The sequence below is a fragment of the Osmerus mordax genome, chromosome 12 (assembly GCF_038355195.1).
Source record: "Osmerus mordax isolate fOsmMor3 chromosome 12, fOsmMor3.pri, whole genome shotgun sequence".
NCBI classification, from domain to species: Eukaryota; Metazoa; Chordata; class Actinopteri; order Osmeriformes; family Osmeridae; genus Osmerus; species Osmerus mordax.
In genome coordinates, this window is record NC_090061.1 from 7,555,396 (window position 1) to 7,583,351 (window position 27,956).

The 27,956-nt window shown below is 42.7% G+C and overlaps 7 protein-coding genes across 9 annotated transcripts in view; all 7 read left to right on the forward strand.

Moving 5' to 3' along the window:
- Nucleotides 1-27,956, forward strand: part of LOC136953779 (protocadherin alpha-C2-like) — an 86,419-nt gene that overhangs the window by 21,741 nt on the left and 36,722 nt on the right. The window lies entirely within an intron of this gene.
- Nucleotides 5,826-8,231, forward strand: LOC136954396 (protocadherin alpha-3-like). The gene has a single exon (XM_067248031.1). The coding sequence runs from the start codon at nucleotides 5,826-5,828 to the stop codon at nucleotides 8,229-8,231; it is 2,406 nt and encodes an 801-aa protein (XP_067104132.1).
- Nucleotides 9,007-11,436, forward strand: LOC136954397 (protocadherin alpha-4-like). The gene has a single exon (XM_067248032.1). The coding sequence runs from the start codon at nucleotides 9,007-9,009 to the stop codon at nucleotides 11,434-11,436; it is 2,430 nt and encodes an 809-aa protein (XP_067104133.1).
- On the forward strand, nucleotides 12,463-18,566 carry LOC136954398 (protocadherin alpha-4-like). The gene is made up of 5 exons (XM_067248033.1): nucleotides 12,463-14,844; nucleotides 15,543-15,686; nucleotides 15,768-16,059; nucleotides 16,291-17,957; nucleotides 18,525-18,566. Exons 1-5 carry the CDS (start codon nucleotides 12,463-12,465, stop codon nucleotides 18,564-18,566), a joined length of 4,527 nt encoding a protein of 1,508 aa, XP_067104134.1.
- Nucleotides 18,692-21,546, forward strand: LOC136954399 (protocadherin alpha-3-like). The gene is made up of 2 exons (XM_067248034.1): nucleotides 18,692-21,067; nucleotides 21,511-21,546. Exons 1-2 carry the CDS (start codon nucleotides 18,692-18,694, stop codon nucleotides 21,544-21,546), a joined length of 2,412 nt encoding a protein of 803 aa, XP_067104135.1.
- Nucleotides 21,714-24,539, forward strand: LOC136954400 (protocadherin alpha-8-like). Its single transcript, XM_067248035.1, has 2 exons — nucleotides 21,714-24,096; nucleotides 24,472-24,539. Exons 1-2 carry the CDS (start codon nucleotides 21,714-21,716, stop codon nucleotides 24,537-24,539), a joined length of 2,451 nt encoding a protein of 816 aa, XP_067104136.1.
- LOC136954402 (protocadherin alpha-2-like) lies at nucleotides 24,842-27,782 on the forward strand. The gene is made up of 2 exons (XM_067248036.1): nucleotides 24,842-27,220; nucleotides 27,768-27,782. Exons 1-2 carry the CDS (start codon nucleotides 24,842-24,844, stop codon nucleotides 27,780-27,782), a joined length of 2,394 nt encoding a protein of 797 aa, XP_067104137.1.

Consider the following 27,956-nt stretch of genomic DNA (forward strand, 5'->3'; position numbering starts at 1 on the left):
TACATTTTCTGTCTGTCTCTATGAGTCCCCCTGCCCTTGGAACAGGCTATGTGTGCTCATCAGGAGAGGGTGTGTGGTTGTGTGTGACTGGGAGGGGCAGCAAGAGGTGGGGGCAGCACATGCGTCACCAGGGATGAAAGAAAGGAGGACTGGAGGGGGGAGGGTGAGAGGGAGGAGAGGTAGTGAATACATGTTAAAGTAATATGGAGCTCCTGCCCTTCTGGAGGTGGTCCCAAGGGGAGAGTCAATCTATTGGACAACGCCTTTGTCGCTAGGCACATTATGAAAGCCAATCAGAGCGTTGGTTGTAACCATATTCATTTCCTGTAACCTATCAGAGAGACTGTTGCTGCCTTTTGTTGTTGTTACCGTATTGAACAGCCAATTATAAACTGAGTTATGAGAGAATGGTTGGTATCCTGTAATGTGAGTCTGCTGCAGTTTTTTTATCTATTGCCTTGACAATCCACTTACTGGATTAAAAGGGGCTCTTTATGCAATGACTCATAAACAAGACCCTCTTATAGTTTTATTAGAAACACTTCATACACAAACACATACATTTCACCTTTTTCGAGCACTCCCCTTGTGTGTGTGAGAGTGAAAAATAGATTTTTGGAGGTTTGTTTGTGTGTCAAATCCTCTCTATGCCTTTTCCCTGCAGCTAAACCACTAAACCAGACACTGGCATGCCGTCTGACTTCTAATTAGATTCACTAGCGAGGCCACTGAAGCACACTCCCCTCTGTTGACTTAAGTAATCATAGTATGCTTGATCTTTTTTGTTTGCTTAATGACAGTGTGCCTGCTTTCTCTATGTAGGCAACAAAGCTATACTTGTTTTCTTTTTGGCTTTGTAAGGTACAATATGATCTTATTGCATACTACATGTTTGCATTATGATTACATGCTTGTATGTGTACTTACAGATTAAGAGCTGTTCTTCTAATAATTTTGCTCACTAACACAGAATAAAAAATGCATTGATTGCCAGTTATCACCGCATTGCTTCACAAGGCAGTAGCTAAGTCTATGGTTTTTAGGCACTGTGGCCTTTTCCATGCGAGTGAGCGTTGGGTTGCAGCCATCTCTGGTGATATCTCTGGGGGGTGTTTGTGTGTTTGTTTGAGTGAGCTTTATTGCTGTGTCCTGGTTTTCGTCTTGTTCCTGTTCATCTGCCTCTGGTCCCGCCCCTGTCCTACTTACTCCAGGAATGGGAGAGGCGAGGAATGGAGAGGGGCACAGATTTGGAAATAAATGATTAAGTGTTAGTTGGATTAAATACTACTGAGCGCTTCATCTCTCATAGATTATCTATGTGTGTGTGTGTGTGTTCATGTATGCTAATTTATGGAAATTGTCTTCAGAATGAAAGATACATTTGAGGAATATATAATCAGCTCACTAAATTTGTTAAAACTCTTGACTAATCTTGCCTGATTTTGCATCATCCGAGCAGTTAATCAGATCACACTTTTCTTTGTGCTTGAATTTCAAACTTTTTTCTTCACTTCCACCCTTCTTCTAACTTTTTTTTCTTTCTATATTATACTGGTTCAGTTCCAAGCAGTTTGATCCAGGCTGCTTTAAATGGTTTATGTCGGACTTATGAGTATGTACATTATTTCCCATAAATAAACAGTGAGTTGGTGGAGGGGTTGTACCTATCCTCAGGTTTTTCTAACATCCTTTTCCACACCTCTGAGCTCAAGCCTCTGGGTGTCTGTCTACAGTTCATGTCGGCCTCTTTGTAGTCCTTGCCAGGAGCGCTGAACTTCCTGGATTCAAAGAGTGTGGATTGAACAGTCCATGTGTCCTCTCCCCTTCCTCAAAATGATTCCCAACAGGGTCCACAACTACATGGAATACAACACCTCTGGCTTGTGTCTCGTAACCTTTTCCTCTGACTTAAAACCTCTAAATATCTTCAACAATCTGACAATATAAGTCTTAGTAATAACTATAAATATTGAAATATATTGTTTCAATCTTTTGACGTGATTGTGTGTTTTGAAAGATATAGAATAAAAAATAGGGATAAAAATCTCCATCTGTCTCCCTTGTTCTCCTCATGTGATCGTTAGCAGAATGCTGCGGAAGGGTGGGGTTCTATTTAGTCCTGCTTCTCTGTCCTGCCTGGTCTCTGTTAGAGAGCTGTAATGTGAACCAGAGTTGAACGGCTTATCTCTGGCCCAGCTAGGATGGGGATCGATCACACTATTCCGAAACTATTCCTGTTTTTTTGCGTGATGTGTTAGCTAGTCTCTTTTGGATTTGACATGTAACCTTCAAACTCCATTGAAGGTGTAGTCAGTAAAGGAGACTGGTTACTAGGTGTATTGTTGAGAAGGGACAGGTTGTGGCTCATGCACACGGTCTATGCTGCCCCCTCATGCTTTAAATAACACACCTCAATGCACTGCCAAGATGGGGTGTATCTGTATCAGTGTAGTTCCTCAAGTGGGGATGTGGTTTGTGTTACTATAGAATGGTGGAAGAGGGGGGGGGGGTCTCTAGGGCCCCTGCCCAGAGAAGATGCAGGGGGGCTGGGCTGGCTGACTGGGAAGGTCAGCTTCTATGTGGGGGAGGAGCAGTGAAGAGAGCTGCTGCCACTAAAGTGGATCTGTCACAGAGAATATGCTGCTGTGGAGCTACATTACCAATGGATGAGGGGGCCAACTGCAGAATTTGGTGTGAGTGTGTGTGTGTGTTAAGGTTTGTATTTTAATAGGGTGTGTGCATACATTCTGTATCTGTAAGGGTTTGTATAATCCAAATAATGTGTGTGTGTGTGTCGTTACAGTGTGACTGGCTGCTGCTACTACATGGTGAGGCTGCTTTGTGCGGTGGGATGACAGGGCAGCGTGAAGCAGAGCAGAGGCAGATAGGGATCACACTCTGAATAGAGAGACTAGAAGGGAGGAGTAAATCCAACAGGAATTGTGTTATCATTTATCCTTTCCTGCTGCCTAAAAAAAAAGCCATGGTTCATGTGTGTGTTGTGTGTGTGCATGCGTGCGCGCACGCGCATCCTCAGCCCCATTCCCTCATGGTGAGATGTGGTTGCCATGGCGATGGGAGTACTGTGCAGAAGGATAGAGGAGTCAGGGATGGAAAGAACAGGAGGGAGGGAAGGAAGGAAGGAGGGGTGCGGGGACTCGCCTGTGAGCATGTTCCACCAACACCCTTCCCCCCACCTCCTTCATGCCATCATGCGGATGCACACTAACACACTAACATGATTACATAGACACACATACACAGACACACACACTTAGCATGTACTACAGTACACATCCTCACAACAAGGTACAAGTGAAATACAGACAGTGACTTAAAAAAAACCCTGCCCCCACCCCCACCAACACGAGCACCACAGAACGCCCTCGCACACCTTGTGAACCTTTCAAATAAACGTAGCATTTCTTGCTACAATACCGGTTTCAGTGCTCTTTGTGTTCCTACGTGTCATGTAGATGTGTCCAAACATCGATAAATGTGTGTTTGTGTGTTACTCTGTCTAAAGTTCAGTGTATTCGAATATTTAATAGTTCATTTGTGTGTGTAGTTTTGTGTGTATAGATCTCTGTCAGGGTTAAAGTAAGTATATTCATCTGTGTCAACTTTTTGTGTGTGTTTGTGCATACTGTTTGTTTGTATGTATGTATGTGTGTGTGTGTGTGTGTCATGGATTCATTGATCCCTCTGCAGATGCACTGTCCTGGTCCAGCACCAGGGGAAGTGATGCTGTTGTCCTTTGACATCAGCACATTTCACACCTCCCTGCTGGGATTGATTCCTTCACCATGTGGCCCTGTGAGCATGCTCAGTGTGAAGGCCTGACTCAGGATAGCGTACTGGGTGGGCTTGTCCCAGGGACCAAGAACATTAGAGTATGTGGGTCAACCAGCATTAAGTGAAGGCCTCCACAGTTGATCGATGCATCACTTGTTGACTTGTTTCTCAGAAGTGTTGTCTTCTGATAACTACTTTTACTCACAGAATGCACCGTATAAAACCACCTGTGTGTATGGTTACAGAAAGAATTTAAGTGAATCGCAAATTATTGTTAATTTGGATATTACTTAACCAGATAACAAAATCCTCCAAGTGAAGGGTGTACTCTTTGTGTGGAACAGATTATGGAGTATGAGCTAAGGGGTCCTCCTGTGCAATGTTTGTTTGTTTTGTGCTCCTCATCATCTCTGTGTGTGCAGCTCAGATTGAGCAGGTCAAGGGGTCAGGGTACTGGAAAGTAGACTGTGACCTACAAATAAGTCACAAATGAGTAAATCTACTGCTGTCTAGGTCTGGGACACCAGGTGTTGTTCTCTGTGTGTGTGCATTAGACTGTCTATGGATACATAGATTTGTGTGTGTATGTGTGTGCTCTGAGGTGTGTGCATGTTTTTGCTAATATAATTCACCCACTGTATGTGTGTGAATGCTTTATTTCCGATTTGCGAGAGTGTTTGTATTCCCAGTTTGCTCCACCACTCATTGTGACCTAGAAATACTTTGCCCAGGTCAAAGCTTGATGGCAAGCTATTACTGTTATTGGTTGAGGCGGGGAAGATGATTATAGTTGTGAGTGTGATGATTATTAATATTTCAAATCATGTTACCCACTGAATAGAAATAGGACAGGAGCCCTTGCATCCAGGGTCTAATCCTGGGATTACAAATGATGGAACGTCCGTAAGCTCATAACCGCTGTCTCCGTGGAAATACAGGGAAACACAAAGGAAATATGCCAAAATACCCAGAACCGCATGGGAGAGTGCCACAGCCCAGCAACAAAACCTAGTCCAATAAGATCCAGTGATGCCCCTCAGTGGTGGATCTGTATCTGGAGCAGGGAAACATCTAAAACATGCAGGACAGCGGCTCTCGAGGACCAGGGTTGTCCACCCCTGATATAGAGAGAGATACAGAGAGAGAGACACAGAGAGAGAGACACAGAGAGAGAGACAGAGAGAGAGAGAGAGAGAGAGAGAGAGAGAGAGAGAGAGAGAGAGAGAGAGACAGAGACAGAGACAGAGAGACAGAGACAGAGAGAGACAGACAGAGAGAGAGAGAGAGAGAGAGAGAGAGAGAGAGAGAGAGAGAGAGAGAGAGAGAGAGAGAGAGAGAGAGAGAGAGAGAGAGAGAGAGAGAGAGAGAGAGAGAGAGAGAGAGAGAGAGAGAGAGAGGTGGTGGGGAGCAGCAAATCAACATATTTTTTATATTTTCAACTCATTTGTAGTTAAAATGACAATCATTGCTAACCAATGCAACACCCTAAATGACAGAAACAGCATCAATTGACCAAGTAACATTTTTCTTTTGTTGCTGCGGTTTCCTTTGTATCTAACCTCACATGATGCTGTCCATGGTGCTGAAAATGTTTCCTAAATCAGCAAATTCGATACAAAATCATGAGCATTGCCTTCACATATTATGATTAATTTTTTTACGACCTACTTAGCATATTCATAATGATGTGTTGATATGTTACATCGTGTGGTGTGCCTTGAATGAAGGAAGTTCATATAATTACTTATATTTTCAGAAGTACATCCCTGATTTAGCCACGTGGAGCCACTGTTGACCTGATATACTGTAGTGAGTTGGACTATCTGGTGTATGTAGGCCCCTCCCGTTTTCAAAGGATGAAGATGCATCTTGGTGCTTTGTTAAAAAGAGACGAAGGACGACAGAGAGGGAGGAAGAAAGAGATAGTCTGGAAAACCGTCTCGAAATGGCGTTGAATTTGACAAATACCTGGAATATTTGACGGAAATCTATAGATGTGGATCTATGCTGGATTCAGGTTGGATGGAATTATGTCTCTACTGCACAGAAGGAACCGTTTTGTGGCATATGTGGTGCTCGTGCTGCTGGAGTGTTACTGGGAAGCGGTGTGCGGACAGCTCTCCTACTCCGTCTCGGAGGAGGTAAACCCGGGGACTGCCGTTGGAAATATCGCTAAGGATTTAAATCTCAATGTTCAAGACTTGGAATCTCGTGGTTTTCAGATTGTTACCGGCTCCAAGAGAAAATATTTCGAGGTAAATCTAAAGACTGGTGTTCTTTATGTGAATGACATGATAGATAGGGAGGAACTCTGCGGAAAGACAACTAAATGCTTTGTTAGTGTGGAGGCCGTCATAAATGAGCCATTGAAACTTTACCGTATAGAAATCAACATTTTAGATGTGAATGATAACGCTCCGTTTTTTAGTGAAAAAGTACAGTCCCTTAACATTGCAGAAAGTACTCTGCCAGGAGTTAAATTCGCTCTATTAGAAGCATCTGACCTGGATTTGGGAAAAAATACTGTTCTTTCGTATAAGCTTAGTAACAGTGAACAATTTTCTTTAGCGGTACACAAAGGGCAAAGTGTGTCTGCTGAGTTAGTGCTGCAAAAAGCTTTAGACAGAGAGAAACAGCCGGTGATCCGGCTCACTCTCACAGCTGTAGACGGAGGAAGTCCACCAAAGTCTGGCACATCAGAAATAATAATACATGTGTTAGACATAAATGATAATACTCCAGTATTCAGTAGTTCTTTGTATAAGACTAAAATATTTGAGAACCTGCCTATAGGAACGTCGGTAATAACTATCAATGCCACAGACGCGGATGACGGCATAAATAGTGAAATAGTATATTCTCTCAGAAGCAAAGGTCAGAATACAATATTAGACACTTTTCAAATTGATCCCAAAACAGGCACAATTACCATTAAAGGTAATGTTGACTTTGAGGAAAACCCAGCTTTTGAGATCCACGCTCAAGCGAGCGACAAAGGACAACCCCCGATGGCAGCGCATTGTAAAGTCCTGGTAGAAGTAGTGGATCTCAACGACAATGCCCCCGAGATCATTGTGACGTCACTATTAGACACAGTGAAGGAGGACGCCAAGTTAGGGACTGCCATAGCGCTGGTGTCTGTCCTCGATAAAGATGGAGGCAAAAACGGTATAGTGCATTGTAATATTACCAATAAAGTTCCATTAAAACTGGAAACAAACTATAAGAACTATTATTATTTAGTGGTAGACGGACGTCTGGACAGAGAGAGTGTTTCTCAGTATAACGTCATCATCACAGCTTCAGATGAAGGGAGCCCGCCTCTCTCCAGCACCGGCATTATTACTGTACAGGTTTCTGATGTCAATGACAACGCGCCACGCTTCTTAGAACCCGTTATCAATATATATGTAAAAGAGAACAGCCCTGTTGGCACGGTAATTAAAACAGTGTCAACAATAGATGATGACGTTAATGAAAATGGACAGGTGAGCTATTCATTTGTGGACAATAAGAGCAGCTCGTTACCATTGTCTACGATGGTGAATATAAACGCAGAGACTGGAGACATAGTCAGCCTGCAATCGTTTAATCATGAAGAGTTAAAAACGTTCCAGTTTAAAGTTCAGGCGACAGACTCTGGTGTCCCTCCGCTCAGCAGCAACGTCACTGTGAACGTTTATATCCTGGACGAAAATGACAACAGTCCCGGGATTCTCGCGCCCTACTCTGAGCACGGCTCTGTTAACTCTGAGAACATTCCCTACTCTGCTGAAGCGGGCTACTTTGTGGCCAAGATCAGGGCTGTAGACGCAGACTCTGGCTACAATGCATTGCTGTCTTATCACATCTCCGAACCCAAGGGAACCAATCTCTTCCGAATCGGAACAAGCACAGGAGAGATACGGACTAAGAGGAGAATGAGTGACAATGACCTGAAAACTCACCTGTTGGTGATGTTGGTTTCTGACAACGGAGAGCCCTCACTGTCAGCGACGGTGTCTATTGATGTAGTGGTGGTTGAAAGCACAGGTGAAATCAAGACTCAATTCAGACATGTGCCGCTAAAAGAGGAGAGCTTCTCTGATTTAAACCTCTATTTGCTGATCGCCATTGCCTCAGTATCAGTTGTCTTTCTATTGAGCCTCATCAGTCTAATAGCTGTAAAATGCCACAGGACGGAAGGCAGTTTCAATAGATACAGCCCCCCAATGATCACTACACACCCTGACGGGACCTGGTCGTACTCTAAATCTACTCAGCAGTATGACGTGTGTTTCAGTTCAGACACATTGAAGAGTGACGTAGTGGTGTTCCCTGCACCGCTTCCGCCTGTAGATGCGGAGTTGATCAGTATTAATGGAGGAGACACATTTAACCGGACCCAAACATTACCCAACAAAGAAAAGGTAAGATTGATTGAGTTGTTAAAATGAGTTTTCCTCAGATACTTTATCATTAGTAATGATATACGCTTCCACGAACAATAATGTGTACTCTTTTATTTTAAACTTCTATTCATCATACTCCTTGTAGGATGATGTAGACTATGTATATGTATCAGCCCAGATAACAGCAAAAGTTGTCTTGCAACGTTGCTTCAATTTCATTTTCAACATTTGATGACGATCGCTGTCCATGGCACTGAAACACAACTGTAGGTCTAGTTGTTGAAATGATCAATGTCTTTCACACAGCATATTTACCTACATCATTTATGTGGCCTCTTGTACAGCCATATGGTATTGAAGTGCAACATCAAAACGGAAACATGTATTAAATTAAATTAGTTTGCTTGTTTGATCGGAAGTAAGCCTCAATTAAAAAGCCTTGTTGTGCGTATTACAACAGTCTGAAAATTCTTTACTGTTTTTGGTATAGCAGACAAAAATCGTCTTGTTACTTTTTAAGTCAAATTATTTTTTTCTGTGTTGCATAATCAAATCCCCACAAGGTGACAGTGTTGACTGTAGCATTGAGATATTCGCACTAGGATCTCGAGGCCCCTCCCAGCTTTCGACGATGACGATGTGTTTCAGGGCTTTGTTACAGAGAAATGCAGGACGAAAGAGGGACAGTCGTACTCCGATCAGAAGTAATGTCGTAATTTGTTTTTGAATTGGACATATTTTTCTCCGCATATTTTTGTAAAGCCTATATGAGGACTAATTTTCTCACTGTATCTATGCGTTTTTCATATTGGATTGCATTATGTCTTTATTGGATAAAAGGAGCTCTATTGTGACGTATTTTTTGCTCGTGCTTCTGGAGTGTTACTGGGAAACGGTGTGCGGACAGCTCTCCTACTCCGTGTTGGAGGAGGTAAACCCGGGGACTGCTGTTGGAAATATCGCTAAGGATTTAAACCTAAACGTTCAAGAATTGGAATCGCGTGGGTTTCAGATTATTACTAGGTCCAAGAGAAAATATTTCGAGGTTAATCTAAAGACTGGTGTTCTCTTTGTGAACGAGAGAATAGACAGAGAGGAGCTTTGTGCGAAGGCACCTACATGTGAAGTCAGTGTTGAGGCAGTTATTAATAACCCTTTAAAACTGTATCGTCTAGAAATAAATATTGTAGATGTAAACGATAATGCTCCGTCATTTAGTACACAATCACAATCTGTAGATATCCCAGAAAACACATTACCTTCAGCAAGATTTCCTTTACTGTTGGCTTATGACAAAGATGTAGGTAAAAATACTGTCAATGCATATAAACTTAGTCCGAATGATTTTTTCTCTCTCGATACACATAAAGGAAGAGACAGTGTATCCGCAGAGTTAGTGCTTAAAAAAGCTTTAGACCGAGAGAAACACCCGGTTATCAGTCTCACTTTATCGGCTGTAGATGGTGGAAGTCCTTCTAAGTCTGGTTCATCACAAATACAGATTAATGTTTTGGACAGCAACGATAACGCGCCTGTGTTCAGCTCAACTTTGTACAAGAGTCGACTTAATGAAAACGTGCCATTGGGTACCATCGTAATCACCCTTAATGCCACAGACGTTGACGAAGGCACAAACCATGACATTGTGTTTTCTTTTAGTCAAAAGGACCAAGATCATGTATTAGACATATTTAATATAGATCCATCTACGGGTGATATTACAGTTATAGGTATAGTAGACTTTGAGGAAAACCCAGCTTTTGAGATCCGTGCTCAGGCCACTGACAAAGGCCAGCCCCCGATGGCAGCGCATTGTAAAGTCCTGATCGAAATAGTGGATCTCAACGACAATGCCCCCGAGATCACTGTGACGTCACTATTAGACACAGTGAAGGAAGACGCCAAGCTAGGCACTGCCATAGCGCTCGTGTCTGTTCTCGATAAAGATGGAGGGGAAAACGGTATAGTGCATTGTCATATTGTCAATAACGTTCCATTTAAACTGGAAACAAACTACAAAAACTATTATTCTTTAGTGGTAGACGGACCTCTTGACAGAGAGAGTGTTTCTCAGTATAACGTCATCATCACAGTTACAGATAAAGGAACACCGCCTCTCTCCAGCACCAGCATTATTACTGTACATGTTTCTGATGTCAATGACAACGCACCACGCTTCTTAGAACCCGTTATCAATATATATGTAAAAGAGAACAGCCCTATTGACACGGTAATTAAAACAGTGTCAAGTATAGATGATGACGTTAATGAAAATGGACAGGTGAGCTATTCATTTGTGGACAATAAGAGCAGCTCGTTACCGTTGTCTACGATGGTGAATATAAACTCAGAGACTGGAGACATTGTCAGCCTGCAATCGTTTAATTATGAAGAGTTAAATACGTTCCAGTTTAAAGTTCAGGCCACAGACTCTGGTGTCCCTCCGCTCAGCAGCAACGTCACTGTGAACGTTTATATCCTGGATGAAAATGACAACAGTCCCGGGATTCTCGCGCCCTATTCCGAGCACGGCTCTGTTAACTCTGAGAACATTCCCTACTCTGCTGAAGCGGGCTACTTTGTGGCCAAGATCAGGGCTGTAGACGCAGACTCTGGCTACAATGCGCTACTTTCTTATCACATCTCTGAGCCCAAGGGAACCAACCTCTTCCGCATCGGAACCAGCACAGGAGAGATACGGACTAAGAGGAGAATGAGTGACAATGACCTGAAAACTCACCCGATGGTGGTATTTGTTTCTGATAACGGAGAGCCTTCACTGTCAGCCACAGTGTCTATTGATGTAGTGGTGGTTGAATCCACAGGCGAAATCCAGACTCAATTCAGACATGTACCTCTAAAGGAGGAGAGCTTCTCTGATTTAAACCTGTATTTGCTGATCGCCATTGCCTCAGTATCAGTTGTCTTTCTACTGAGCCTCATCAGTCTAATAGCTGTAAAATGCCACAGGACGGAAGCCAGTTTCAACAGATACAGCCCCCCAATGATCACCACACACCCTGACGGGACCTGGTCGTACTCTAAATCTACTCAGCAGTATGACGTGTGTTTCAGTTCAGACACATTGAAGAGTGACGCAGTGGTGTTCCCTGCACCGCTTCCGCCCGTAGATGCAGAGTTGATCAGTATTAACGGAGGAGAGACATTTGACCGGACCCAGACATTACCCAACGCAGAAAAGGTAAGACTGATTGTTAGGTTAAAATACTTTTTCTTCAAATATAGCTAACTTTGGTATTAGTAACGCTATACACTTCCACCACCCATAATCTGTCCTCTTTTATTTTACGCTTTAATATTTATATTCTTAGTAGGGTGATGTATTACAGTATATGAAACAGCTCAGATTTGGAGGCAAAGTTACTTGCAACGATATTTCAATTTCACCGACACCAAGCGATACCGGCGCACTAAAAACATTAGACGCATTATTTGGAAAACTTGAAATGTAAGCTTAAGTATAGTTGCTGACATGATCACTGTCTTCCACACAGCATATTAACCTACATCATTTATTTTGTCTGTTGTATGTGGGTCTATTGCATTAAAGTGCAAGGTTAAAACTAAAAAGTTCATGATTCATTTCGTTTACGTGTGGTATATATATTTGTTTTCTTTCTTACAGAGTAAGCCTTGTTGTGCACCCGTCAATAGACTGACTACTTTTGACTGTTTCGGGTATAGGAGTCTAAAGTCGTGTTACTTTTTAAGTTAAATGCTTTTTTTTTTTTATGACTATGTTTAGCCTGTGTTCTGCTCCTCTCTCTCACCAACCGTCTCTGGAGGAGGGGATCCCTCTCTGAATTGCTCCTCCCAAGGTTTCTTCCATTTTTCTCCTGTTGAGAGTTTTTTGGGAGTTTTTGCTTGTCTTCCTTGAGGGTTTAGGTTGGTTGAGGGGCAGTTCTATGGGCATATGTGAAGCCCTCTGTGACATGCTTGCGTGTAAAAAGGGCTATACAAATAAATTTGATTTGATTTTCCTGTGTCGTATGAGCAAATCACCAGAAGGCGACAGTGTTGACTGTAGTACTGAGATTTTCGCACTGTCATATAGAGGCCCCTCCCTGCTTCCCGGGGTGATTATGTGTCTCAGGGCTTTGTTACAAAGAAACGCAGGACGATACAGGGATGGCTGTTCTCCGATCAAAAGTAATGTCTAAAAATTAGATTGAACTGGACATATTTTATCCGCATTTTTGTATGTGGGCAATTTTTCTCAGTGTGTCTATAGGTGTTTTTCATACTGGATGGCATTATGTCTTTACTGGAAAAAAGGAGCTCTATTGTGACGTATATTTTTCTCGTGTTGCTGGTGTGTTACTGGGAAGCGGTGAGCGGACAGCTCTCCTACTCCGTCTCGGAGGAGGTAAATCCCGGGACTGCTGTTGGAAATATCGCTAAGGATTTGAATTTAAATGTGCAAGACTTGGAAACGCGCAGGTTTCAGATTGTCACCGGATCCAAGAGAAAATATTTCGAGGTAAATCTAAAGACCGGTGTTCTCTATGTGAACGAGAAAATAGACAGAGAGGAGCTTTGTGTAAACGTTCTTAAATGTGCTATAAGTGTCGAGGCCGTAATACACGATCCTCTGAAACTATACCGTGTAGACATTTTTATTCTAGATGTAAATGACAACGCTCCGTCTTTTAATGATAAATCACAGTCTCTAGACGTGGCTGAAAGTACTTTACCTGGAGTTAAATTTGCTTTGTCAGAGGCATCTGATGCAGACGTCGGAAAGAACACAGTTAATACATATATGCTTAGTCCCAACGAATATTTTTCTCTCGCTGCACAAAAAGGGGGAGAGAGCATCACTGCTGAATTGGTGCTACAGAAAGGTTTAGACCGAGAAAAACAGCATGTGATTCATATAATTCTAACTGCCATAGATGGTGGAAATCCGCCGAAGTCTGGCACTTCCATGATTCGTATAAATGTTTTGGATAATAACGACAACACTCCAGTATTTAGTAGTCCTTTATACAAGACAAGGCTTTTTGAAAATATGCCTATAGGGACAACATTGATAACTCTTAATGCGACTGATGTTGATGATGGACTGAATAGTGAAATTATTTATTCTCTTCGTAGTAAAGATCAGGACCATATATTAGACACATTTAAAATTGATCCAAATACTGGCATAATTACAGTGAAAGGGAACATTGACTTTGAGGAACACAAAGCGTTTGAGATCCGAGCGCAAGCCAGCGACAAAGGCCAGCCTCCGATGGCAGCGCATTGTAAAGTCCTGGTAGAAGTAGTGGATCTCAACGACAATGCCCCAGAGATCACTGTGACCTCACTATTAGACAGCGTGAAGGAGGATTCCAAGTTGGGCACTGCCATAGCGCTGGTGTCTGTCGTCGATAAAGACGGAGGGAAAAACGGTATAGTGAGGTGTGATGTAGCTAGTGTTGTTCCATTTAAACTGGAAACAAACTATAATAACTATTATTCTTTAGTGGTAGACGGACCTCTGGACAGAGAGAGTGTTTCTCAGTATAAGGTCACCATCACAGCTACAGATGAAGGGAGCCCGCCTCTCTCCAGCACCAGCATTATTACTGTACACGTTTCTGATGTCAATGACAACGTGCCACGCTTCTTAGAACCCGTAATCAACATATATGTAAAAGAGAACAGCCCTATTGGCACGATCATTAAAACAGTGTCAACAATAGATGATGACGTTAATGAAAATGGACACGTGAGCTATTCATTTATAGACAGTAACAGTAACTTGCTACCGTTGTCTACGATGGTAAATATCAACTCAGACACAGGAGAAATAGTCAACCTGCAGTCTTTTAACTATGAGGAGTTGAAAACATTCAAAATTAAAGTTCAGGCCACAGACGCTGGTGTTCCTCCACTCAGTAGCAACGTCACCGTGAACGTTTTTATCCTGGACGAAAATGACAACAGTCCCGGGATTCTCGCGCCCTACTCTGAGCACGGCTCCGTTAACTCTGAGAACATTCCCTACTCTGCTGAAGCGGGCTACTTTGTGGCCAAGATCAGGGCTGTAGACGCAGACTCTGGCTACAATGCGCTGCTTTCTTATCACATCTCTGAGCCCAAGGGAACGAACCTCTTCCGCATCGGAACCAGCACAGGAGAGATACGGACTAAGAGGAGAATGAGTGACAATGACCTGAAAACTCACCCGATGGTGGTGTTGATTTCTGACAACGGAGAGCCCTCACTGTCAGCGACGGTGTCTATTGATGTAGTGGTGGTTGAAAACACAGGTGAAATCCAGACTCAATTCAGACACGTACCTCTAACGGAAGAGAGCTTCTCTGATTTAAACCTGTATTTGCTGATCGCCATTGCCTCGGTGTCAGTGATATTTCTACTGAGTCTCATCAGTCTAATAGCTGTAAAATGCCACAGGACAGAGGGCACTTTCAACAGATACAGCCCTCCAATGATCACCACACACCCTGACGGGACCTGGTCGTACTCTAAATCTACTCAGCAGTATGACGCGTGTTTCAGCTCAGACACACTCAAGAGTGACGTAGTCGTGTTCCCTGCACAGTTTCCACCTGTAGATGGGGAGTTGATCAGTATTAACGGAGGAGACACTTTTAACAGGACCCAGACATTACCCAATAAAGAGAAGGTAAGCTTGATGGAGTGTTTGAATCTATTTTTAAGTAAATAACAAACTTTTGCTTTCAGTCAAGCTTCCCCCCCATCACTATATACCAGCTGTGTCTTCCTTATTCTCCTGTGTAAGTGTTTTGCTCATTCAGGGACTCGTGGCGTTATGTAATTTATCCAGAAACTCAGATTGTGACCAGCGGTCCTGCAAGATTGAAAGGATGTTACTGTCAACAGTAGAGAACGACAATATGCTGTCCATGGTGCTGAAATGCAGACCCACCATTGACTGAAACTGTCGTTAAAGTTGGAAGTGGTTGGTTTGGAAAAGCAATCTCTTTAGTTAGCGTTTTGATCAGAGAATACGTCCTTGCGTGTTGTTGCTCCACATTTGGCCAAAGAGTCACTGTGTTAGGTACAAAACGGAAGTCAGAACACTTCTTATTCAATGACTATGCTTGGTTTTCATACTGTTTGATCATTTCACCGCGAGGTGACAGTGTTGACCGTAGTATTGAGAAGTTCTATGTTGAAAGTCAAGGCTCCTCCCAGTTCCAGACGGTGATGATTTGTCTCAGGGCTTTGTCACAAACAGAGGCAGGACGAAGGAGGAGAGTAGGGCTCTGATCAAGACCGTATGTAATGTAGACATTTGATCAATCTGGACATACATTACTCTCATTCTTTTTTAAGGCTTTTTGAGCATTCATTTTTCAGTGGATCCATGCTTTGTTCATGTTGGACGGAAGGATGTCTTTACCGACGGGCCGAAGCTCTATTGTGACGTATTTTGTGCTCGTGCTGCTGGAGTGTTACTGGGAAGCGGTGTGCGGACAGCTCTCCTACTCCGTCTCGGAGGAGGTAAACCCGGGGACTGCTGTTGGAAATATCGCTAAGGATTTAAATCTCAATGTGCACGCCTTGGAATCCCGTGGTTTTCAGATTGTTACTGGGTCAAAGAAAAAATACTTTGACGTGAATCTAAAAACCGGTTTCCTCTACGTGAACGAGAGGATAGATCGAGAGGAGCTTTGTGCAAAGGTTCCCACATGTACAGTCAGTGTAGAGGCCGTTATCAACAACCCGTTAAAGCTTTACCGTTTGGAAGTTAACGTTTTAGATGTTAATGACCATAACCCGTCCTTTATTACTAAATCACAAAATATTGACATCGCTGAGAACACTTTACCTGGAATGAGATTCCCCCTGCTATCGGCCTACGACGCTGACGTAGGTAAGAATGGAATAAACACTTATACGCTCAGTTCAAATGAACATTTCTCCTTAGCTGTACATAAAGGAGGAGAAAGTGTTTCTGCTGACTTAGTGTTGCAGAAAACATTAGACCGAGAGAAACAGCCTGTATTAAAGCTTACTTTAACTGCTGAAGACGGAGGAACACCCCCTAAAAAGGGAACGTCAGAAATAATTATTAATGTTTTAGACAATAACGATAACTCACCAGTGTTTGACAAAGCCTTGTATAAGACTCGCATTTTCGAAAATGTTCCAATTGGAACCACAGTCATGGTTCTGAATGCGAAAGACGCTGATGAAGGAACGAACAAAGAGATAGTGTACACTTTAAGTACAAAAGAGCAAGACCAAATCCTGGAAGCTTTCGAAATAGACCCAGTAACAGGCATATTGATAGTAAAAGGCAATATTGACTTTGAGGAACATAAAGCGTTTGAGATCCGTGCTCAAGCCACTGACAAAGGCCAGCCCCCGATGGCAGCGCATTGCAAAGTCCTGGTAGAAGTAGTGGATCTCAACGACAATGCCCCAGAGATCACTGTGACGTCACTATTAGACACGGTGAAGGAGGACGCCAAGTTGGGCACTGCCATAGCGCTGGTGTCTGCCCTCGATAAAGATGGAGGCAAAAACGGCATGGTGACGTGTTTTGTAGCCAACAAAGTTCCATTTAAATTGGAGACAAACTATAAAAACTATTATTCTTTGGTCATAGACGGACCTCTGGACAGAGAGAGTGTTTCGCAGTATAACGTCACCATTACAGCTACAGATGAAGGGAGCCCGCCTCTCTCCAGCACCAGCATTATTACTGTACACGTTTCTGATGTCAATGACAACGTGCCACGCTTCTTAGAACCCGTTATCAATATATATGTAAAAGAGAACAGCCCTATTGACACGGTAATTAAAACAGTGTCAAGTATAGATGATGACGTTAATGAAAATGGACAGGTGAGCTATTCATTTGTGGACAATAAGAGGAGTTCGTTACCATTGTCTACGATGGTGAATATAAACGCAGAGACTGGAGAAATAGTCAGCCTGCAATCGTTTAATTATGAAGAGTTAAAAACATTCCAGTTTAATGTTCAGGCCACAGACTCTGGTGTCCCTCCGCTCAGCAGCAACGTCACTGTGAACGTTTATATCCTGGATGAAAATGACAACAATCCTGGGATTCTCGCGCCCTACTCTGAGCACGGCTCTGTTAACTCTGAGAACATTCCCTACTCTGCTGAAGCGGGCTACTTTGTGGCCAAGATCAGGGCTGTAGACGCAGACTCTGGCTACAATGCGCTGCTTTCTTATCACATCTCTGAGCCCAAGGGAACCAACCTCTTCCGCATCGGAACCAGCACAGGAGAGATACGGACTAAGAGGAGAATGAGTGACAATGACCTGAAAACTCACCCGTTGATGGTGTTGGTTTCTGATAACGGAGAGCCCTCACTGTCAGCGACGGTTTCTATTGATGTTGTGGTGGTCGAAAGCACAGGTGAAATTCAGACGCAATTCAGAAATGTGCCACTAAAGGAGGAGAGCTTCTCTGATTTAAACCTGTATCTGCTGATCTCCACGGCCTCAGTGTCAGTGATCTTTTTACTGAGTCTCATCAGTTTAATAGCTGTAAAATGCCACAGGACAGAAGCCAGTTTCAACAGATACAGTCCTCCAATGATCACCACACACCCTGACGGGAGCTGGTCGTACTCTAAATCTACTCAGCAGTATGACGTGTGTTTCAGCTCAGACACACTCAAGAGTGACGTAGTAGTGTTCCCTGCACCGCTTCCGCCTGTAGATGCCGAATTGATCAGTATTAACGGAGGAGACACTTTTAACCGGACTCAGACATTACCCAACAAAGAAAAGGTAAGAGTGAAACCTGTCTACTCACTTTAGTGCAGATGATGATATTGCATTGTAGGACTATTAATTTTGATACTTCATTTTGTCAAAGTATTTGACAACCGCACTATCCATTGTACTGAACGGAAACACGATATCAAACAGACGCAGTGTAAGATTTAATAGCACATGAACATGGGCGAATACACGTCAAATATGTTTTAATATGATGATTTAATAGTTCATAGTTTGTGCCCGGCCTCTTTTTTCATCGTATTTGGGTACAACCTCAGTCCGGTCTGAGGTTAGGTTATCCTTTAAAGGATCACCATGGAAATTAGTATGAATTTATAATATTTCATGTATCTGCACCAGTTATCCGTCTTGATTTTAATTTGTGTTATTATTATTATTATTTGGTATTGGGTGAAACTTAATCCGTTACGATTATTATTGGGGGAAAAATCTTTACAGCCATGCATTTATAATATTTATGTCACCAGAAGGTGACAGTGTTGACCGTAGGATTGAACATTTCTGTGAGGAAATTCTAGGCCCCTCCCAGTATCAGACGGTGATTGTGTATCTCAGGGCTTTGTTACAAAGAGAAGCAAGAAGAGGGAGGATGGTTGAGCCCCGATCAGAGTTCATGCTGTAGAAACACAACTGGTTTGGATGTAGCCTGTGTTCTTCAATTCATGCACTTAGACGGAGGATATACAGTTTGGGTGTAAACTCGGCTAACGTTGGATGTTATTATGTCTTTACCGACTAGACGAAGCTCTATTGTAGCATATGTGGTGCTCGTGCTACTGGCGTGTTACTTGGAAGCGGTGTGCGGACAGCTCTCCTACTCCGTCTCAGAGGAGGTAAACCCCGGGACTGCTGTTGGAAATATTGCCAAGGATCTGAACCTAAACGTTCAAGAATTGGAATATCGTAGGTTTCATATTATTACTGGGACCAAAAGAAAATATTTTGAGGTAAATCTAAAGACTGGTGTTCTCTTTGTGAACGAGAGAATGGACAGGGAAGAGCTGTGTGCGAAGGCTCCGACGTGCACTGTAAGTGTGGAGGCAGTTATAAACGATCCGTTGACGCTTTACCGCGTTGAAATAACTATTTTAGATGTAAATGACAATGCTCCGTCTTTTAGTGCAATATCTCAAGTCGTAGACATAACCGAGAACACTTTACCTGGAGCAAGATTCCCTCTTTCAGAGGCTAATGATGCGGACTATGGTAAGAATGGATTAAATACATATACACTGAGTAACAATGATTTTTTTTCTCTGGCAGTCCATAAGGGACGTGAGAGTGCGTCTGCTGAGTTAGTTCTACAGAAACCTTTAGACCGAGAGAAACAGTCTGTTATCCAGCTCACACTCACGGCTGTAGACGGAGGGAATCCTCCGAGGTCTGGCAAATCAAATATCATTATTAATGTTTTAGACATAAACGATAACGCTCCAGTCTTTAGCAATCCTTTGTACAAAACCCATGTGTCTGAAAATGTTGCCATAGGCACGACAATAATCACGTTGAATGCAACAGACGCAGATGAAGGCATTAATGGTGAAATCACCTACTCCCTTAGACAAAAAGACCAAGATAGTCTTTTGAATCTTTTCCATGTAGACCCAATTACGGGCGTGTTAACGGTTAAAGGAATAATTGACCATGAAAAAAATAATGCTTTTGAGGTCCGTGTACAAGTACATGACGGAGCAACACCTCCGATGACCTCTCATTCAAAACTACTGATAGAAGTCTTGGATCAAAACGACAATGCCCCAGTCATTACTGTGACGTCACTTTTAGACAGCGTAAAGGAGGACGCCAAATTGGGCACTGCCATAGCACTGGTGTCTGTCCTCGACATAGATGGAGGCAAACACGGGATTGTGAAGTGTGATATAACCAACAAAGTCCCCTTTATATTGAAAACAAACTATAAGAACTATTATTCTTTAGTAGTAGATGGACCTCTCGACAGAGAGAGCGTCGCCAAATATAACGTCACCATCACAGCTACAGATGAAGGAACCCCTTCTCTCTCTAGCACTAGCGTAATTACTGTACACGTTTCTGACGTCAATGACAACGCGCCACGCTTCCCAGAAGCCGTGATTAATGTTTACGTTAAAGAGAACAGTCCAGTTGGAAATGTCATTCAAACAGTGTCTGCTATAGATTATGACGTCAGTGAAAATGGTCAGTTGAGCTACTCATTTACGGACATTAACTCTTTGCTGTTGTCTACGATGGTGAAAATAAATTCAGAGACTGGAGACATTATCAGCCTGCAGTCTTTTAACTATGAGGAGTTAAAAACATTCCACTTTAAAGTTCAGGCCACAGACTCTGGTGTCCCTCCGCTCAGCAGCAACGTCACCGTGAACGTTTTTATCCTGGATGAAAATGACAACAGTCCCAGGATTCTCGCGCCCTATTCTGAGCACGGCTCTGTTAACTCTGAGAACATTCCCTACTCTGCTGAAGCGGGCTACTTTGTGGCCAAGATCAGGGCTGTAGACGCAGACTCTGGCTACAATGCGCTGCTTTCTTATCACATCTCTGAGCCCAAGGGAACCAACCTCTTCCGAATCGGAACCAGCACAGGAGAGATACGGACTAAGAGGAGAATGAGTGACAATGACCTGAAAACTCACCCGATGGTGGTGTTGGTTTCTGATAACGGAGAGCCCTCACTGTCAGCCACGGTGTCTATTGATGTAGTGGTGGTTGAAAACACAGGAGAAATCAAGACTCAATTCAGACATGTGCCACTAAAAGAAGAGAGCTTCTCTGATTTAAACCTATATTTGCTTATCGCCATTGCCTCGGTGTCAGTGATATTTCTACTGAGCCTCATCAGTTTAGTAGCTGTAAAATGCCACAGGACAGAGGATAGTTTCGACAGATACAGTCCTCCAATGATCACCACACACCCTGACGGGAGCTGGTCGTACTCTAAATCTACTCAGCAGTATGACGTGTGTTTCAGCTCAGACACGTTGAAGAGTGACGTTGTGGTGTTCCCTGCACCATTTCCGCCTGTAGATGCAGAGTTGATCAGTATTAACGAAGGAGACACTTTTAACCGGACTCAAACATTACCCAACAAAGATAAGGTAAGATACAATTGTTTACAGGCCTATATTAAAGTAAAGTACATGCTACTTCCATCAGTTTTTTGACTTGTAGTTTTCGGTTGGTCTTTCAAAAGTTAAAGAATGCTGTTGGTTTACAGTATACCGACCTTACAGTTTGTCTTACAGTTTACCTTACAGTGTCCCAGGGGCTGTCCATGGTGCTGAAATGATTTTCCGTTCTCGCTTTTCAAGTATACAGTTTGATGCATAAAAACGTATTATAGTCAATACTTTTGTGATATTTCTTTCATATTCAAGTCTAGTAGTCTATCAGTTTAAGCAAACATATGTAAGATATTACCTGCAACTGTTTACTCTTGTAATACACCATGTGTGTTGTCGTATCGACACGGAGGCCTACATATTTCTTAAAGTTTAACATGTCATACTTTTGAGTGAACCATCACACGATGTCGCTGAAGACCACAGGAATGAACGTGTTTGACGCTGTTTCATGACTCCTCCTTCCTCGAGGAGAAGAGAAAAACATTATTCCGGTACGCTTCGTGTAGAGTAACACGTACGTTGGTTGAACGGAGATGAAGTCGCAGTTTGCAAAACTGGATAATAACACATTTTGATAATGAATGACAAATTTTGATACGAGCATTCATCAGGAGCAGTTATGGTTCGTCGAAAACAAAGAGAATGCGTATGGATTCAGTGTGTCACGTTGCTTTGTTTAGCTGACTGGTCTGCAGCGCAGATATCTTACTCCGTATCAGAGGAGGTGGACAAAGGCACTTTTGTGGGGGATCTCACGAAGGATTTAAACCTTAACGTACATGAACTGGAGTCTAGGGGTCTTCGTACTGTTTCAGAATACAGCAAGAGCTATTTCGATGTAAATATGAGAACAGGATTTCTCTATGTTGTCGAGCGGATAGACAGAGAGCAGCTTTGTCCGAATACGGTAAAGTGTTCTTTAAATATACAGGCCATATTGAGTAATCCTGTGCAGCTTCATCGCATAGAGGTAAACGTTTTAGATGTAAATGATAATGCGCCATCATTTGATGAAAAGTTGTACACTTTTAATATTTCGGAATCATCAACGCCGGGCGAGCGATATCTGCTACCGATAGCAATTGACTCAGACACGGGCAGTAACTCGGTAAAGAGCTACAAGCTGAACCCGAATGAACATTTCTCCCTAGATGTGCAGAGCGGAGGAGACCAGAGTGTGTCTGCTGAGTTAGTGCTGCAAAAACCCTTAGACAGAGAGAAACTGCCTGTTATAAGGCTAACTCTGACCGCGGTAGATGGAGGAAAACCTCCTAGATCAGGAACTTTACATATTGTTGTTAACGTTTTAGATGTCAATGATAACACACCAACTTTTAGCAAAACACTTTATACTGTCCGTGTTAGTGAAAATATAGTATTTGGAACAACAGTTATTATATTGAATGCGACTGACTTAGACGACGGAGAGAACGGTAAGATTGTATATTCTTTTATCAAACGTGGTAAAGTGAATCCCTCTGACATGTTTGATATTAATTCTGACACTGGCGAAATTACTGTTAAAGGTAATTTGAATTATGAGGAAACTCCTGCATATGAAATTAGAGTTCAGGCGACGGACCAGGGACCCTCGCCCCGTAGTGCACATGGTAAACTGTTAGTAGAAATAATGGACGTCAATGACAACTCTCCAGAAATATATGTGACGTCATTGATTAACCCAGTGAAAGAAGATGCTGAGATAGGGACAGTGGTCGCTTTAATCACTGTTAAAGATGCAGATGGAGGAAAGAATGGCATTACTAACTGTAAACTTTTAGGATCTTTACCATTTAAGCTCAAATATAATTACAAAAATGATTATTCGTTAGTTGTTGACGGGCCTCTTGACAGAGAGAGTGTTTCTCAGTATAACGTCACCATTACAGCTACAGATGAAGGGACTCCGCCTCTCTCCAGCACGAGCGTCATTACTGTATACATTTCTGATGTCAATGATAACGCTCCACGGTTCTTGGGTCCAGTGATTAATTGTTATGTTAAAGAAAACAGTCCAGTTGGAGCTGTTTTATACACAATGACAGCATTAGATCCAGATATGGATGACAATGCTAAAATAACGTATTCATTAGTTAACAGTTTATCGAAAAGCATCTCAATAACGTCTGCTGTAAATGTCAACTCAGAGACTGGAGAAATAGTCAGCCTGCAGTCTTTTAACTATGAAGAGTTAAAAACATTCCAATTTAAAGTTCAGGCCACAGACTCTGGTGTTCCTCCGCTCAGCAGCAACGTCACTGTGAACGTTTATATCCTGGATGAAAATGACAACAATCCCGGGATTCTCGCGCCCTATTCTGAGCACGGCTCTGTTAACTCTGAGAACATTCCCTACTCCGCTGAAGCGGGATACTTTGTGGCCAAGATCAGGGCTGTAGACGCAGACTCTGGCTACAATGCGCTGCTTTCTTATCACATCTCTGAGCCCAAGGGAACCAACCTCTTCCGCATCGGAACCAGCACAGGAGAGATACGGACCAAGAGGAGAATGAGTGACAATGACCTGAAAACTCACCCGTTGGTGGTGTTAGTTTCTGACAACGGAGAGCCCTCACTGTCAGCGACGGTGTCTATTGATGTAGTGGTGGTTGAAAGCACAGGTGAAATCCAGACTCAATTCAAACATGTACCTCTGAAGGAGGAGAGCTTTTCTGATTTAAACCTGTATTTGCTGATCGCCATTGCCTCGGTGTCAGTGATCTTTGTTTTGAGTCTCATCAGTTTAATAGCAGTAAAATGCCACAGGACAGAGGGCACTTTCAACAGATACAGCCCTCCAATGATCACCACACACCCTGACGGGAGCTGGTCGTACTCTAAATCTACTCAGCAGTATGACGTGTGTTTCAGCTCAGACACACTGAAGAGTGACGTAGTCGTATTCCCTGCACCGTTTCCGCCTGTAGATGCGGAGTTGATCAGTATTAACGAAGGAGACAATTTTAACCGGACTCAGACATTACCCAACACAGATAAGGTAAGAATAAGTCGCTAAACTGAGTGCATGTTGCACTATCTGTAGTAGTGATGTTGGTGGTGTTTTTATATGTAAGCCTACTTTTTGGCCTATGACTAAATATTACAAATACATTGTTGCATAATAGTGTTTACATCATTAAAGTTTCATATATATACACTATAACGTGATTTAAACATCTAAACTTTAGTTTTTTGTAGCCTTCTGTTTTGTGCTTTCAGCTTTGACCGTAGTTTTATTGATATTATTATTATTTTTTAACTTGTGGGCAACAACTGTAGATTGTTCTTCCTGTCTCCTTAGGAGGTCTTCATTTTCTAATGCTGTTTCAATCTTTACACATGTTTTCTAGAGCAAATGTTGTCTACTTGCATATGTGAAATGCCTTCTTCGGAAGGTTTCCATTATAGTGACATTGCCTCAGTTTGGGGCCCTCAGTTCACGTGAGAAAAAAAAAAACGAAAAAAAAAACACGGCCACCGTTTCATGCAACACAGAATTATGAAATAGAGCAATAAGAAACGCATGAAAAATACAACACATGGTGTCGCAGCAGACCGCCTGAGTGAATGTGTTCACTGGTTTTCTGACTCCACCTCTTGGAAATATAAAACGTCACTGGTCACACTGCCTTTGTGACTAGGAGCCTTACAAAAATGATAAGGAATGGCTTGTGTCTGAAAAAACTGAATGTTGTATACTGAATGGATAAATTATCCCTATCTGGATTCGTGTTGTTTTCAACAGCAATGGGTCGTCTAAGACAAAGAGCAATTGTGTTCATTCCTTGCGTCGCGCTGCTTTGTTTAGCTGACTGGTCTGCAGCGCAGATATCCTACTCCGTATCGGAGGAGGTGGACAAAGGGACATTCGTGGGGAATCTTGCAAAGGATTTAAATCTTAATTTACAGGAACTGGATTCTAGGAGTCTTAGGATCGTTTCTGGACATGGTAAAAAATACTTTGATGCGGATTTAAAAACTGGAATAGTTTACGTCAACGAGAGGATAGACAGAGAGGAGCTCTGTCCGAATACGGTAAAGTGCTCGTTAAACATTGAGGCAATATTAAACAATCCTATGCATCTCAGTCGCATTGAAGTTAATATTTTAGACATAAATGATAACACTCCATATTTCCTAGAAGAACTACACTTACTGAACATAACTGAAGCAGCATACCCTGGTGAAAGGTATCCTCTGCCGATAGCAAACGACGCAGATACTGGAACTAACGCCATAAAGAGCTACAATCTGAGCCCAAATGAACATTTCTCACTGGATATACAGAGCGGAGGAGAGCAAAGTATGTCTGCCGAGTTAGTGTTACAGAAAGCTTTGGACAGAGAGAAACAGCCGGTGATTCAGCTCATTTTGACTGCTCTAGATGGAGGAAAACCTCCTAGAACAGGGACTTTACAGATCACTATATATGTAGAAGATGTTAATGACAATGCGCCTACGTTTAGCAAGCCGCTTTACAAGGTCAGTGTTCCTGAAAATGTTTCATTAGGAACAAAAATATTACGGCTGACCGCTACAGACCTTGACGAAGGTATAAATGGCGAGATTGTGTATTCTCTGGTAGGGCGAGGTGGTTCAAGAAATGCGGATGCATTTGCTATCCATCCAGAAACAGGCGTGATAACAGTTAAGGTTAATTTAGATCACGAAGACACGGCTGCTTATGAAATCAGAGCAGAGGCCATGGATCGCGGACATTCATCAAGGAAAACATATTGTAAAATTTTAGTTGATCTCGTTGATGTCAACGACAATGCCCCTGAAATCACGGTGACGTCACTCATGAGCCCAGTAAAAGAGGATTCTGAGATAGGCACAGTGGTCGCTTTGGTGACAGTGTCAGACAAGGACGCAAAACAGAATGGCCTCACCAAGTGTAGCTTAGTTGGGCCTGTACCTTTTAAATTGAAGTCCAATTATAAGAACTATTATTCTTTAGTTGTTGACGGGTCTCTGGACAGAGAAAGTGTCTCTCAGTATAGCGTCACAATCACAGCTACCGATGAAGGGACTCCACCTCTCTCCAGCACAAGCATTTTTACTGTACACGTGTCTGATGTCAATGACAACGCACCACGCTTCTCAGAACCGCTGATTAATGTTTATGTTAAAGAGAACAGTCCAGTTGGAGTTGTCATAAACACAATGACTGCTTTGGATCCAGATCTGCATGAAAATGCTAAAACGACATATTCATTATTGGACAGTTTTTCGAAAATAATCTCAATAACGTCTGCTATAAATGTCAACTCAGAGACTGGAGAAATAGTCAGCCTGCAGTCTTTTAACTATGAGGAGTTAAAAACTTTCCAGTTTAAAGTTCAGGCCACAGACTCTGGTGTTCCTCCACTCAGCAGCAACGTCACCGTTAACGTTTTTATCCTGGATGAAAATGACAACAGTCCCGGGATTCTCGCGCCCTATTCTGAGCACGGCTCTGTTAACTCTGAGAACATTCCCTACTCTGCTGAAGCGGGCTACTTTGTGGCCAAGATCAGGGCTGTAGACGCAGACTCTGGCTACAATGCGCTGCTTTCTTATCACATATCTGAGCCCAAGGGAACCAACCTCTTCCGCATCGGAACCAGCACAGGAGAGATACGGACTAAGAGGAGAATGAGTGACAATGACCTGAAAACTCACCCGTTGGTGGTGTTTGTTTCTGACAACGGAGAGCCCTCACTGTCAGCGACGGTGTCTATTGATGTAGTGGTGGTTGAAAGCACAGGTGAAATCCAGACTCAATTCAGACATGTGCCAGTAAAGGATGAACGCTTCTCTGATTTAAACCTGTATTTGCTTATCGCCATTGCCTCGGTGTCAGTGATCTTTTTACTGAGTCTCGTCAGTTTAATAGCTGTAAAATGCCACAGGACAGAGGTCACTTTCAACAGATACAGTCCTCCAATGATCACCACACATCCTGACGGGACCTGGTCGTACTCTAAATCTACTCAGCAGTATGACGTGTGTTTCAACTCAGACACACTGAAGAGTGACGTAGCGGTGTTTCCTGCACCGTTTCCACCTGCAGATTCAGAGTTGATCAGTATTAACGAAGGAGACACTTTTAACCGGACCCAAACATTACCCAACAAGGAAAAGGTATGTAAAGCAGGCTATGTTAGCCAACATGATGTGTTCAAAGTCCTAGTGTCTTTAACATTGTGATTTATTGTTAGTTCATCAAGTAATATTGAACTCAGATGGCCTTTGTCTTTAACTGCGCGTGAAGCGGTGACGTGACGTTGTCCATGGTGCTGAAGCAGGCTGATAAGCGCTTCAGCACTGGTGTACGTTGTGATATAGCATATCTGGACCTCTGTTTCGGCTGCATATCTTTTTGTCTATGACTATTCGACTAATCTATCTCTGTTGGCCTGTATTATTTTAATATCAAACGCTACTTTGTGCACTCATCTCGAGAGTAGAAACCATGATAACGTTAACTCCTTCGTAAATGCAATGTCTTTATTTCTCTCAAAAAACGTTCTCTGACATTTTTACATGACATACTCTGAGGTCAGTCTTCCTTATGTAGGCTATTTCTTTAGCGACTGCATGTGAAATTCAAGTAGGCTTACGTGCAAACTCACGGTGTCGCTCCAGACCATGGGAAACAGTGTGGTCCCTCGCTGTTTTTCCCCCTCAGACTCCACCTCCCTGAATGACAAACGTATTTCGTCACTGTTTTTCAATGCTGGTTTAAGACATAGGCTACTCTCGATTATTTAGATGTAGAGAGCAGGCCACGATAAACATTCCTGTAAAATAGCATTACATACCATTTTCGAAATTCTGGCTTGATGGATCGTGGATTATATTGTCCATTATAAGCAGC

What these genes read in the sequence shown, in the direction of transcription:
- LOC136954396 (XM_067248031.1), top strand. Translation starts at nt 5,826, where the DNA reads ATGTCTCTACTGCACAGAAGGAACCGTTTTGTGGCATATGTGGTGCTC.
- LOC136954397 (XM_067248032.1), top strand. Translation starts at nt 9,007, where the DNA reads ATGTCTTTATTGGATAAAAGGAGCTCTATTGTGACGTATTTTTTGCTC.
- LOC136954398 (XM_067248033.1), top strand. Translation starts at nt 12,463, where the DNA reads ATGTCTTTACTGGAAAAAAGGAGCTCTATTGTGACGTATATTTTTCTC. An exon ending in CCTACTCCGTCTCGGAGGAG is followed by an intron (nt 15,687 to 15,767) that starts GTAAACCCGGGG and finishes CGTGGTTTTCAG; the next exon opens with ATTGTTACTGGGTCAAAGAA. An exon ending in GGCCTACGACGCTGACGTAG is followed by an intron (nt 16,060 to 16,290) that starts GTAAGAATGGAA and finishes ATAACTCACCAG; the next exon opens with TGTTTGACAAAGCCTTGTAT.
- LOC136954399 (XM_067248034.1), top strand. Translation starts at nt 18,692, where the DNA reads ATGTCTTTACCGACTAGACGAAGCTCTATTGTAGCATATGTGGTGCTC. An exon ending in CATTACCCAACAAAGATAAG is followed by an intron (nt 21,068 to 21,510) that starts GTAAGATACAAT and finishes ATGTCGCTGAAG; the next exon opens with ACCACAGGAATGAACGTGTT.
- LOC136954400 (XM_067248035.1), top strand. Translation starts at nt 21,714, where the DNA reads ATGGTTCGTCGAAAACAAAGAGAATGCGTATGGATTCAGTGTGTCACG. An exon ending in ACCCAACACAGATAAGGTAA is followed by an intron (nt 24,097 to 24,471) that starts GAATAAGTCGCT and finishes CTTGCATATGTG; the next exon opens with AAATGCCTTCTTCGGAAGGT.
- LOC136954402 (XM_067248036.1), top strand. Translation starts at nt 24,842, where the DNA reads ATGGGTCGTCTAAGACAAAGAGCAATTGTGTTCATTCCTTGCGTCGCG.